This window comes from Carcharodon carcharias, chromosome 26 (assembly GCF_017639515.1).
Source record: "Carcharodon carcharias isolate sCarCar2 chromosome 26, sCarCar2.pri, whole genome shotgun sequence".
NCBI lineage: Eukaryota > Metazoa > Chordata > Chondrichthyes > Lamniformes > Lamnidae > Carcharodon > Carcharodon carcharias.
The window spans coordinates 21849567-21863574 of record NC_054492.1 but is presented as its reverse complement, the minus strand read 5'-3'; the positions used below and the strand labels follow the sequence as shown (position 1 = coordinate 21863574).

General features: G+C 47.1%; 1 protein-coding gene across 1 annotated transcript in view; it reads right to left on the bottom strand.

The window, feature by feature from the left end:
• The window catches only part of hdc (histidine decarboxylase), a 32144-nt gene that overhangs the window by 5589 nt on the left and 12547 nt on the right, over positions 1-14008 (bottom strand). The window contains exons 5-9 of the mRNA XM_041174890.1: positions 13576-13710; positions 7730-7873; positions 6222-6288; positions 5076-5238; positions 881-971 (exon numbers count right to left, since the gene is read on the bottom strand). Of these exons, the coding sequence (XP_041030824.1) occupies positions 881-971; positions 5076-5238; positions 6222-6288; positions 7730-7873; positions 13576-13710 (600 nt within the window). The remainder of the gene's footprint in view (positions 1-880; positions 972-5075; positions 5239-6221; positions 6289-7729; positions 7874-13575; positions 13711-14008) is intronic.

Below are 14008 nucleotides of genomic sequence, written 5' to 3'. Positions count from 1 at the left end.
TCTTTCTCTCCCTCTCTCCTTCCCTCCCTCTCTCTCTCTCCCTTCCTTTCCCTCCCTCTCTCCCTCCCTCTATTCTTCCCTCCAGCCTTCCCTCCATCTCTCTCTCCCACCCTCTCCCTCTCTCCCCCTCTCTCTGGCTGACCTTCCTCAGGAAGTGTCTGCCTCTATTCACCGCCTGCTACCAGGCATCTTGCTGCTTGGTTATGCCAATAATCAATATCCTGATTGGATCAATCATTGACTCGCCCACCACTAAATCTCCATACAAGTTGTGTCATGGGAATCAGTGACTGACAGCAAACAGAAAATGCTGAAAATATTCAGCAAGTCTGGCAGTACCAGTGTGGAGAGAAACAGAGTTAACATTTCTGGTTAATGGCCTTTCAATAGAACCGCCAGATTCACAAGTGACAGTGAGAACTGGCAGGTGAGATGGAGATGTCTTGACAAAGATGCTGGGCTGAAGAGTGTGTACAATTAGCATGAAGTGTTGGTGGATGAAACCCTCCCCAAATTGATTCCACTTCTGTAAGACATTCTGGGAAGCCAGCCTCTCGAGCCAAGTTGGAGGTTAAAAGCTACCTGGTAACTTTGACGCTGTGTGAAATTTCACGTTCTCACCCAACTCTGAAGCAACCTGGGATGTTTTATTGGTTGATAACAGAGACCCGGAAATGATACCCAGTTCAGGTTTTTGATTTTGATTTTGGATTGCTCTGATTTTCTCATCTTCCAAAAACATCTACAGCCCTTGACCCTGACCTCATTAACTGGGCAACTGGAATCTCAGCCAAGGTCTTGACCCAAACCAAGTTCCCTTTCCCACACCCAACTCTACATTGATGACTTGCAATGAAACTTTCTAAAAGAAACACCTCACCATGAAGTCAATGGCAGCTCCTGAGTTGGCATGTTGGAGATACACAGGGTTAACACTGAAGGTTTGCTGTAATTTCCATTTATCTTTCACCCTGTGGAAGAGAGAATCCTGTCAGATAAATTGCAAAACACACCTGGGAACTGAGTGAGCTGCAGGCATAGTAAACTGAATAAGGCTAAAGGACCGAGTGGAATTAGACTGGAAGGGAAATACAATATAAAGTTTTTAACATGTCTTAGTTCCAAAATCTTAATTCCAGTTCAATTAAATTGTGAATAAAGTCCTGCCATTTGCAGGGGTTGCATTCCCGTGGAACCTCGCAGTGAAATTGCGAACGCTGAACGTGACCCTCACTGGGAATCAATGAGATCGGTTCCAGCCATGCAAGGGCAGTATTGGTTTGTGCAGTTACTCTACAGCAAATTGTGGTACAGTACCTGTATACAACCGCTGGGGGAGCCTCTGAGCTCAATGTTGTGACAAGAGAATCCAACCGTATACTCATCTGCTCTTTCAACATCCAAACATGTGTTGAAGATTTTTAAAAAGACTATCCCCATTTAAGAAAAACATGAACCACCTCAAAATTAGCAGACAAGCTAAAAACGTAAGACTTAAAAATAGATAATTGCAAAATATTTTAATTTTAAAAATGACAAAGTAACATTCTCTTTGACTCTGGCTATTGCGCATTATCCCTCCCCTTACTCCCAACTTTTACTGAATCAGGTGTTGATGCATTTACATAAAAGGACAAATAAATCGGGGAACATTTCAAAATTGAACAGAGCCATTATTGGGCTCTGGCCTGAGAGATTCGGACATTTCCAGGTTAATCTCTCCATTTGGACTGCACTCCAGGCGCTGCTTCTCATCCCTCCGGAAAGGTGCTTAAAAAAAGAGAAGTAAAATTCCACGGCCGGGACTAAGGGAAGGAATCCGCTTCCAGAGACTTCGACCCCATCTCCCTGCTAAAACGTGCCAAGGTCTCTACTCCAACATGGCTGCCATCTCCAGGGAAAGAAAATGCAGATAAGTGAACAATTGCTCACACAATGGGTGGTCTGGTGTACGAAGGCCTTAGCATGGCTAAGGTGGAACTTTACCGTCCTCTATCATTGAGTATATTCAAGACAGAAGTTGATTGATTTAGGGGTGCGAAGAGGAAGTAACAAGGAGGATTGATGAGGATAGCGCAGTGGATGTTGTCTACATGGATTTCGGTAAGATATTTGACATATGGCAAGCAGGTCAGAAAAGTGAGATCCCATGGGATACAGAGGAAGGTGGCAGGTTGAATCCAAAATTGGCTCAGTGACAGGGAACAAAGGATAATGGTTGATGGATGTTTTGCAAATGGAAAACAGCTTCCAGCGGCATTCCACAGGGCTCAGTGTTGGGGACCTTGCTGTTTGTTGTACATATTAATGATCTAGACATAAAAGTGGGAGGCATGATTGGAAAATTTGCAGATGACCACAAAAATTGGCCGTGTAGTTGATAGTGAAGAGGATAGCTGTCGATTCCAGAATTATATCAATGGTTTAGTTGAGTTGGTGGAGAAGTGGCAAACGGAATTCAACCCGGAAAAGTGTGAGGTAATGCATTTGGGATGGGCAAATAAAGCAAGGGAATACTCAGTAAACGGAAAGTTATTGAGAGGGGTTGAGGAAGTGAGAGACCTTTGAGTACATGTCCACATGTCCTTGAAGGTGATAGAACAGGTGGACCAGGTGGTCAAGAAAGCTGATGGAATGCTTTTCCTTTATTGGGTGAGGTATTGAATACAAAAGCAGGGATGTAATGCTGGAACTGTATAAACGCTGGTTAGGCCACATCTGGAATATTGTGTACACTTCTGGTCACCGCATTACAGGAAGGACATGATTGCTGTGGAGAGAGTACACAGGAGATTTACAAAAATGCTGCCAGGGCTTGAAAATTACAGCCACGAGGAGAGGTTGGATAGGCTAGGGTTGTTTTCCTTAGAACAGAGGAAGGGGTGATCTAACTGAGGTGTACAAAATTATGAGGGGCCTAGTTGGGTAGACAGGAAAGACCTGTTCCCCATAGCTGAGGTCAATTATCAGGGGGCACAGATTTAAGGTGATTGGTAGAAGGATTAGAGGGGACATGAGGAAAAGCTTTTTCACCCAGGGGGTGGTTGGTGTCTGGAATTCACTGCCTAAATTGGTGGTTGGGGCTGAAACACTCGACTCATTTAAAAAGGTGCCTGGATCTGTATCTGAAGTGCTGTAACCTGCAAGGCTACAGACCAGGTGCTGGAAAGTGGGATTTAAATGAGCGGCTAGATTCTGTTTTCTCTTTTTGGCTGGCACAGGCACAATGGGCTGAATGGCCTCTTTCTGCACCATAACTTTTCTGTGGTTCTATGGAATTAAAGGACATGAGGATATTGGGAAGTTAAAGAGAAACATAGAAAGTAGGAGCAGGAATCGACCATTTGGTCCTTTGGACCTGTTCCACCATTAGATAAGATCATGATTGTAACTTCAACTCCACATTCCACCTACCCCCCGATAGATTTTGATTAACAAAGGAGTCAAAGGTATCTACCTCTGCCTTAAAAATATTCATTGACCCTGCCTCGGCCACTCTCTGGGGAAGAGAGTTCCAAAGATTCACGACCCTGAGAGAAAAAATTCTTCTCGTCTCCATCTTAAAATGAAGACCCCTTATTTTTAATCTGCATCCCCTTGTTCTAGTCTCTCCCGCAAGTGGAAACATTCTTTCAGCATCCATCCTATCAAGCCCCTTAAGGATTTTATACGTTTCAATAAGATCACCCCTCAATCTCCTAAACTCCAATGGTCACAGGCCCAGGCTGTCCAACCTTTCCTCATAAAGTAACCCCCTCATCCCAGGTATCAGTCAAGTGAACCTTCCCTGAACCGCTTTGAATGCATTTTACTTTATTCGCTCATCCCTCATTGCCTTTGTTCAGGGGGCAGTTTTAAGAGTCAACCACATTGCTGTGAGTCTGGAGTCACATGTAGGCCAGACCAGGTAAGGACAGCAGATTTCCTTCCCTAAAGGACATTAGTGAACCAGGTGGGTTTTTACAGCAATCAACAATGATTTCATGGTCATCATTAGAATTTTAACTCCAGATTTTTATTGAATTTAAATTCCACCATGTGCCGGGGTGGGATTTGAACCTGGGTCCCCAAAGCCCCTGGGTCTGTGGAAAACTATCCCAGTGACAATACCACTATACCTCCCCTATATCCTACTTACATCCTTTTTTTAAATAAGGAGACCAAAACTGGACACACTAGTCTAGATGTGATCTTACCAAGACCCTGTACAACTGCAGCAAAACATCCCTACCTTTATATTCCATTCCTCTTGCAAATAAACAACATTCCATTGGCCTTCATAATCACTTGCTGGACCTGTTTATTAACTTTTTGTGATTCATGTACCAGGACACCCAGATCCCTCTGCAACTGAGTTCTCCAATCTCTCTCCATTTAAATAATTTCTATTCTTCCTGCCATGTTTTCCCACATTGTACTCCATCTGCCAAATTTTTTCCCACTCACTTATCTATATCCCTTTGCAACACCTTACGTCCTCTTCACAATTTACTTTCCTACCTATCTTTGTGTGATCAGCAAATTTAGCCACCATACATTCAGTCCTTTCATCCAAGTCATTGATATAAATTGTAAATAGTTGAGGCCGCAGCACTGACCTCAGTGGCACTCCACTCATCACATTCTGCCAACCCAAAAATGACCCATTTATGCCTACTCACTGTTCCTGTTAACTAACCAATTCTCTATCCATGCTAATACATTACCCTGTACACCGTGAGCTCTGATTTCGTGTAGTAATCTTTGATGTGGCACCTTGTCAAATGCCTTCTGGAAATCTAAGTACATCACATCCACAGGTTCCTCTTTATCCACATTTCTTGTTACTTCTCAAAAAATGCCAATAAATTAATCAAACATGATTCTCCTTTCACAAAACCATGTCGACTCTGCCTGATTGCAATGAGCTTTTCTAAGTGCCCCCCCTTTAACCTCCTTAATAATCGATTCCAGCAATTTCCCTATGACAGATATTAAACTAACTGGCCTGTAGTTTCCCCTCTTTCTCTAAGAGCAGATCTGCCATCTGGTGGTGGCTCAGCAACATTGGTCTCACTGCCTTTGGTATCACTCACCAGAACGCTGTGCAGTCAAAGTGAACCATCATCCACTTGGAGGGGTTAAAGACGAAGGAATCGGAATATTCGATACCCTGAAGAAAATTTCGGAATTCAGGACACAGGAAGGCAGTTCCTGCATATGCTGCATCGATGTGAAGCCACAGCCCCTCACTGGCACCTAGGCAGTTAAATCCACAGCAATAAAATCATTTAGAATTATCCATTCAGAAACCATCCAACTGTTTTACACAACACCCAATGACGTGCTCAGGACTCTGGGCAGTAAACTTGTGAAGTAACCTTGAGGTCCTCATATCAGACATTTCATATCCTAAAAACTCAAACATTCAGAACTGCAAATGCAGTGTCTGACCTGAGCAAGATCCTTGCTTATAATTCACCCCAGTCACACACACACTTAAATTCCTTTCTAACCTATAGGATTCTGAGTCTTTCTCTTTTAAAATTCACCTGTGTCTCTGAGAAATGTTAAATGGTGGGATATTAAAAAGTGCTTCTTAGGATATTTACTCTCTGCAAAATGTTTATTAAACTCTTTCTGGTCAATGAAGACTCTGGGCTGATGTTTAAATCCCAAAAACTGACTGCTGGTCAAACCCACACCTTATTCTGATTGTTATAAATGTTACTGATAACCTGATGTCTGTGTGAATATTGAAGTCTGGGTCCTGGGCTGGTCAAAAGGTCAACCTTCTCCTTGCAGATCATTCTCCAATCATCTGGGAGACAGAGGGGGGAGGGGGATTCTCACAGACCTAGGGAATGGGGGTGGGGTCCTCACAGCCCTAGGGGGGTCTTTAAAGTCCCGGGGCGGTGGGGGGGATTCCCCAAAACCCCATGTTGGATTGGGCATGGGTTCCCAGAGCCCTGGGCTGTGTCTGTGATACCACTTCCCTCGCTGTGGACTTCAGTCGATCTCTCTCCACAATAGTGAGCAGGAGAAGATTGAAGGAAAGTCCATGATACAGCCACCACAGTTAAAGGGAACCCGCACTCTCCTGGAAACATTCATCTGACAATTCGTTTAATCAATGATTAACTTCATATTTCACATTGTGGAGAGAGTTGGGAAGTTCCAAACTCCAATCCCAGGACAGGGGCAGCAGGTCAACAGGAATAATTCAATAAACAGCAACTCACAAACAGGTCCGATCTCGGTCAAGCAATCAAAAGCGCACACAGCGGTGGTACCGAGTGTGGCACAGAGCTGAAAGACAAGGAACGGATGGCATCAGGCAAGAAAAACTCCAAACTACAAACAAATTTTGCGGCTGCACCAGGGCACTGTAAGAAAAAACAGTAAACCATGAAGAGATGAATAAGCAATCCTTCCTGTTGGTGCTGCAAGGAGACAGCAAAGGAACTGCCTCGCAGATAATCCCAGAAATTCTTTAATGTCCGTCTGGATCTCTAGGCTTGGTCACTGGACCCTGAGTGTAGTGTCTCATCTGAAGGATGCATCTCCCACCGCGCTGCCGTGGAATCTGGGTCCAAATGATAAACTCAACCTCTTGGTTTCAGACACTCTGACCCAGGGCTGAGAATGATGCCAAACTGAACCAACCTCCCCAGTGATACCCATCACCCCTCATGGGCATGGCCTCTGGCACAATAATAGGCTTCAAACCTTATTTCCAATATATATTGCAAAGATCAATTTACCTCAGTACTTAATACACTTCAACTTTTATTCACTCTTTTTAAAAAGTACATTTCTGATCAATTAAAAATGCTTGGGTAAAATATTGGGAATCTTAAATAAAAACAGAAAATGCTGGAAATGCTCAACAGGCCAGACAGACACCGTGGAGAGAAAAACAGAGTTAACGTTTCAGGTCTGTGACCATTAAAAATATTTAGTTGGCATGTCTTTGAGGCTAAATATGAGCATGAATTGTGCTCCTAAATACTGAAGAGCACACATTTGCTGAAAATGACTCCAGGTGTTCACCAAAGAACTGGAGAAGGAATTACTGGAAGCTGAAATCTGGCAATTTTTTTCAAGGTTAGATAGGTGAGAGACTCTAGAATATGAGTGACTCTAGAATGTGAGCGATTCTAGAAGAGTGAGATATTCCAGAAGCATGTGAGTGACTCTAGAATATGCATGACTCTGGAGGATTGAGATATTCTGGAAGGTCAAGAGACTCTGGGGTGTGAGCGATTCTAGAATGTGAGTGATTCTAGAATAGCGATCAATATCTTTTGATTTTGATGATAAAAAACATTCAGATGGGGAGGTGGTGGTATAAGTGGTATTATCACTAGACTAGTAATCCGGACACTCAGGGTAATGCTCTGGGGACCCAGGTTCAAATCCCACCATGGCAGATGGTGAAATTTGAATTCAATAAAAATCTGGAATTAAAAATCTGATGATGACCACGAAACCATTGTCGATTGTCATAAAAACCATTTGGTTCACTAATGCCCTTTCGGGAAGGAAATTTGAAGTCCTTACCCAGTCTGGCCTACATGTGACTCCAGACTCACAGCAATGTGGTTGACTCTTAAATACCCTCTGAACAAGGGCAATTAGGGGTGGGCCTAGCCAGCGGCGCCCACATACCATGAATAAATGTTTAAAAATCAGAGACAGAATGAAAATCTTTCCAACTCAGAAGAAATTTGTCCATTTTAAGACTTACAAAGAATGGAACAAGTCCTAATCTTCGATCTTCTTCCAAGGCTTGGCTCAGAGTCTCACCTCGTAGGCTGAAATCCTCATCAGTCTCAAGGAACCGAATTTTCACCAATGTGATCAGTCCGCCTTTCTCTATCGAGGAATGAGCCTGAAAAGTAACATTCATAAGAACATAAATAGGAGCAGGAGTAGGCCATTCAGCCCTTCGCGATCACTCTGCCAATCAATGAGATTGATAGCTGATCCTCTACCTCTACACTATTTTCCTGCACTACCCCTGCACTTGTTGATGTTTTTAATACATCGAAATCTATCGATCTCAGTCTTGAACATACTCATTGACTGAGCCTCCACAGCCCTCTGGGGCAAAGAATTCCAAAGATTCGCCACCTTCTGAGTGAAGAAATTCCTCCTAATTTCACTCCCAAATGGCCTGCCCTTATGCTGGGACTGTGCTCCCTGGTTCTAGACCCTCTGTCCCACCCCAGCCAGGGGAAACATCCTTCCTGCAACTATCCTGTTGAGCCCTGTAAGAATTCTGTATGTCTGAATGAGATCACCTCTCATTCTTCTAAACTCCAGAGAATAAAGGCCCAGTCTATTTAATCTTTCCTCATAGAACAATCCCTCCATCCCAGGAATTAATTTAGTGAGCTTCCATTGCACTCCCTCTATGGCAAGTATATCTTTCCTTAGGTAAGGAGACCAAAACGGCACACAATCCTCCAGGTGAATTCTCACCAAGGTTCTATAGAATTGCAGTAAGACATTTTAACTCCTGTACTCAAATCTTCTTGTAATAAAGACCAACATACCCTCTGCCGCCTTAACTGTTTGATGTACCTACATATTAGCTTTCAGTGACTCATGAACAAGGACACCCAAGTCCATTTGAAACTCAACATTTCTCAGCTTCTCACCATTTAAGAAATACTCTATATTTCTGTTTTTGCTACCAAAGTGGATAAGCTTGCATTTCTCTACATTGTATTCCATCTGCCTGATTTTCACCCACTCGCTTAGCCTCTCCAAATCCCCCTAAAACCTCTTTGCACCCTCCTCACAACTCTCACTTCCACCTAGGTGTCATCTGCAAACTTGGGAATATTGCATTTAATCCCCACATCCAAATCATTGATTTAGATTGTGAATAACTGGGAGCAAAGCACTGATCCTTGCAGTACCCCCACCCTCCCCTAGTCACAGCCTGCCAACCTGAAAATGACCCACTTATTCCTACTGTTTTCTGTGTGTTAACCAGTTATCTATCCATGCCATATATCCCCTCAAATCCCATTTGTCCTAATTTTGTTTACTAACCTTTTGTGTGGGACCTTATCAAAAGCTTTCTGAAAATCTGAATACACCACATCCACCAGTTCCCCCTTATCTATTCTGCTTCTTACAGCTCAAAAAACTCCGGCAGGTTTTTAAACATGATTTCACTTTCATAAATCCACGTTGACTCTGCCCAATCCTACCATTATTTTCCAAGTGTCCAGTTATCACCTCATTATAGATTCTAGCGTTTTCCCTTCTACTGGTGTCAGGCTAACATGTCTGTCATTCCCGTTTTCTTTCTTTCTCCCTCCTTCCTTAAATATTGGGGTTTATATTTGCCACCTTCCAGACACAGGAACTATTTCAGAATCTATAGAATTTTGGAAGATGATCACCATAGCATCCACTATCTCCACAGCCACCTCTTTCAACAGGGGACATGTCAGGGAATTTTTTTGTTTTCTATTTTTAATATTTTTGACAGTGCAGCCAATCTCCCTGAGGCAGCACCGAGCCTCAGGGAGATGAGTGCGCTTTTTCTTGGGTTTAGGGATTCCCTCCTGTCCGCACAGGGAGCGCATGGCACTTCCATGCAGACGTTACACTGGGCGGGCCTTAATTGGCCCGCCCACATAAAATGGTGGCGAGCCCCCAATCGGGGGCACCAATCGGAGGCGTGCCTGTGTGCACCCGCACTTCAACTTCCCCCCCCCCTAACAGGGGGAAATCCTGCCCAAAGTTTTTGTTTTGCTTCTCTGCCATTTCCTTATACCCCATTTAAAAATTCTCCTGATTCTGCTTGTAATAGACCCACATTAGTTTTTTTGCTAATCTTTTCTTTTACAAAGCTATAGGAGTTTTCTATAAAAGGTTAAAATGGAGGAATGTATCCCAGGAGCTTGTGGGCAGGTTGTACCTGATTGGGAACAAGGACATAACACTGATTTGAAATGATTCGTAATTGCCCCCTACGCTACATTGAACAAGTTTCCCAAGTAGACTCCACTCATGGGTGATGTTAATCTTGATTTCTGTTTGTCTGACAAATTAATAACCCCCCACCCCACCAGGAGGACTCTAATGCTCTGCCCCATGGTGAGTTTGGAGGTGTGCAGGACATTTAATGGGGCTGGAGGGTGGCAGATGGGGACCTGCTGCCTTCTCTTCTTTGTGCCAATTAGGTGTGTGGTGGGAAGCCCTATATACGGCCTATAAATGCCCCCTTAAGGGCCCCAACCCAACGCCGCTGGGATTCACTCACCATGCAGGAAGCCGGAAAAGGAAAACTCGTCAGGGTTGCTTGTGGGCTCCAGAGGGGTGAGGGTGGTGGTGGTGGTGGGGGTCCCACATTCAAACGCATCCAAAGTCTGATTGAAGGACCCAACATCAGGAAGTGTAGGAGCTGCTGAGAGCTAGCGCCTCATGGCCGTGTGGCTGAACCCCCCCGCTGCCACCAACCACACCCCACCCCCCCTCCCCCCCACCCCAAACTCACTCCTTCCCTGTGATCCCCATCCTGTCGTCACTCACCTGTGGGCCTGGGTCCCTTGGTGATCCCGGGCCATGGGTGGGTGTTATACCGGCAGCAGCCACAGCCCCCTGGTGGCACTGCTGTACAAGTCACAGCTGCTGGCCTCTGATTGGCTGGCAGTCTCAGGAGACAAGATCTGACCCTGGTTCTTGATCCTGGGGAAGACCCACAACTACACAGCGACGGGCTCCCTCACCACCTCCCCCCACCCCCCTGAACGGAGACAGCGCAAAGATCAGCACCACCCCAGAGGGCAGGACCCCTCATCACCTCCATTCAATACTGTCCCCTGTTTCCCACCTGATAGGAGGAGGCATCCTCGTTCCTCCACTCAGAGAGAAAGCACCTCATCACCAAACACATCAGATAGAAACTCCCTCGAAATGTCAATGGCTGACGTAGAAAATCACAAAAGACCAAGCAGGAAATCACAATCAGCAACGAGATGAAACAAATCAGGAAACGTCGACAGAACAACTGAGAAATACTTGGTCCTGTACCCGGTCCCCAGTCCTCAAATCATCAGCAACACAGTGATAGACAACAGCATTAGAGCCAGCGACCCCTACACCCCCGGCGACCCCAACACCCCCGGCGACCCCTACACCCCCTGCGACCCCTACACCCCCGGCGACCCCTACACCCCTGGCACCCCCAACACACCCGGCAACCCCTACACCCTCGGCAACCCCTACACCCTCGGCAACCCCTAGACCCACAGCAGCCCCTACAACCCCGGCAACCCCTACACTCCCAGCGGCCTCGTCAATTTGGCCAACAGGTCTCATCGCTCAGTCTAAAACTTGCAACTTGAGGGAGTCCCCACACTGTCTCACCCACAGTAAACCTCACACAGTAAACATGCTCAAACACAGTAAACCTCAGCCACTGTTTTGCGTTTCTGTCACTCAGGCTGTCACAAAATGCAGGGTTCCTCCTGTCCGTGATGGTGGAGAAACACCAAGGAGCAACAGACTTTACCTCCCAGTCAGTATGGGGCTGAATGTTGAGGTATCCATGGTAGTGTGGGGGGGCGGGGTTTGGGGAGGCTGGTAAAATGGGAGGGAAAGCCCATAGGAATGCATTGCCGGGATTCTGAAAGATTCCAAGTGATGGTAGCACTGGGAGCAGAGCGGGTACTGTCCCCATGCTACCTGGATTTTCCAGTTGGCGAATGGGGAACCCATGGAAGCTGTGCAGGTCTGCAGTGCTCGGCCAGGTAGAACAATCACCCCATTCAGGGGAAGACACCAGGAACCAGCCACAAACCCAGGCAGTGCCTGTTACCAGGGACAGATGGGCTTTCCCTGATTGTCCAACAGCCCAAACATTTTTAACACTTTCTCATTTGCCCCTATTTGTGGCTGAAAATGGAGCCCCTCCTCCCAACTTGGAACTGCCAAAACTCCGAATGACCCCCAGAGACAGGAGCACCCCCCCACTCTCCCCCAGAGACAGGAGCACCCCCCCACTCCCCCAGAGACAGGAGCCCGTCCACTCTCCCCCAGAGACAGGAGCCCCGCCCACTCTCCCCCAGAGACAGGAGCACCCCCCCACTCTCCCCCAGAGACAGGAGCCCGCCCACTCTCCCCCAGAGACAGGAGCCCCGCCCACTCTTCCCCAGAGACAGGAGCCCGCCACTCTCCCCCAGAGACAGGAGACCCGCCCACTCTCCCCCAGAGACAGGAGACCCGCCCACTCTCCCCCAGAGACAGGAGACCCGCCCACTCTCCCCCAGAGACAGGAGACCCGCCCACTCTCCCCCAGAGACAGGAGACCCGCCCACTCTCCCCCAGAGACAGGAGACCCGCCCACTCTCCCCCAGAGACAGGAGCCCACCCACTCTCCCCCAGAGACAGGAGTCCACCCCCCACTCTCCCCCAGAGACAGGAGCCCGCCCCCCCCACTCTCCCCAGGCTCAGGAACCGCCCACTCTCCCCAGGCTCAGGAACCGCCCACTCTCCCCAGGCTCAGGAACCGCCCACTCTCCCCAGGCTCAGGAACCGCCCACTCTCCCCAGGCTCAGGAACCGCCCACTCTCCCCAGGCTCAGGAACCGCCCACTCTCCCCAGGCTCAGGAACCGCCCACTCTCCCCAGGCTCAGGAACCGCCCACTCTCCCCAGGCTCAGGAACCGCCCACTCTCCCCAGGCTCAGGAACCGCCCACTCTCCCCAGGCTCAGGAACCACCCACTCTCCCCAGGCTCAGGAACCACCCACTCTCCCCGGTTGGACAGGGTCCCCAGAAGTGGCCAATTAATTCATGTCTCCTCCAAATTCACCTCACATTCCCACCACTGGTATTTCCAGCTTCCTGATCCGCAATTTATCCCACCATCAGGCTGGAAAATTCCACTTGACCTCAGCAAACCCCCCGCATTCCGCAAACCCTCAGGGAGAGGGGGGAGCTCCAGGCTGAGTTTTGGGAGTTTTCTGTTTTTCTCCCCTCAGAAGGTGAATGAGTGAGAATAATCTGGGGGTGGGGGTTGGGGGGGGGCGGGGAGATGTGGGGGAATGGGGATGAGAGTATTGGGTGAGGTCCAAATCGGGCAAATCTCCGGAACCCTGAAACAAAGGTATTCGGGGGTTCAGTGATTGTCCTGAGCTGTGAATGAAGTGACAATAACCCAAGCTGTGATTACACTGACTGCTCTCGATTTACTCTGGATTTACACTGGGTTTACCTGCTGATGGGGAGCTGGGGTGAAGCTCTACAGAGTTTAAACAGATTCAACAGGAGGATCACAGCAGGCACTGCCCAGCCTGCCAGTCCCTGCCCAGTCTGTTAATCCCTGCCCAACCTGCCAGTCCCCGCCCAGTCTGTTAATCCCTGCCCAACCTGCCAGTCCCCGCCCACTCTGTTAATCCCTGCCTAACGTGCCAGTCCCCGCCCGGCCTGCCAATCCCGTCTGGATTATGCAAATGCTGCAGATGCCATGGGAATTGGTGGAGCAAAGACTCCATCTACTGGAGAACATTATTGCAGCAATGAGGCAACTTCACCTGGACTGAGCCGACTCTAACCCCAACCCCTCTCACCTGGTCAGAAGCATAAGCAACAAGTCGGGAGTTGAGGACAGAATCATCCAGGTTAGAATCAGTGGATTTCATCTCCATGATCTTGGCTTTTCTTGCAGTCAATAAAGCGATTAATGTGGACTCACTGGCTGTGCTCTGCAACATTGCAATATCTGGGTCAAAATATTCTCTGTTCGTTAGATTTGTAACTGAATTCCAATAATAAGGTTTCAGATGAGGATGAAATTCAGAGAATTTTTCTCTCATGTTCGATAGATTACTTTCTTTAAAGTAAATCAAAACTATCACTGGTCCAATTATAAACAATCTGGGGTCATTTTTTAAAACTGACCAGGTTTTGATTAGTGTCCATCCAGAGAGCCCCATCCAGGTTTATGGGATGTTCCCATTTCTCATTCATGTTTACAGCCTCTGTGTGAACGCAGCAAATTCT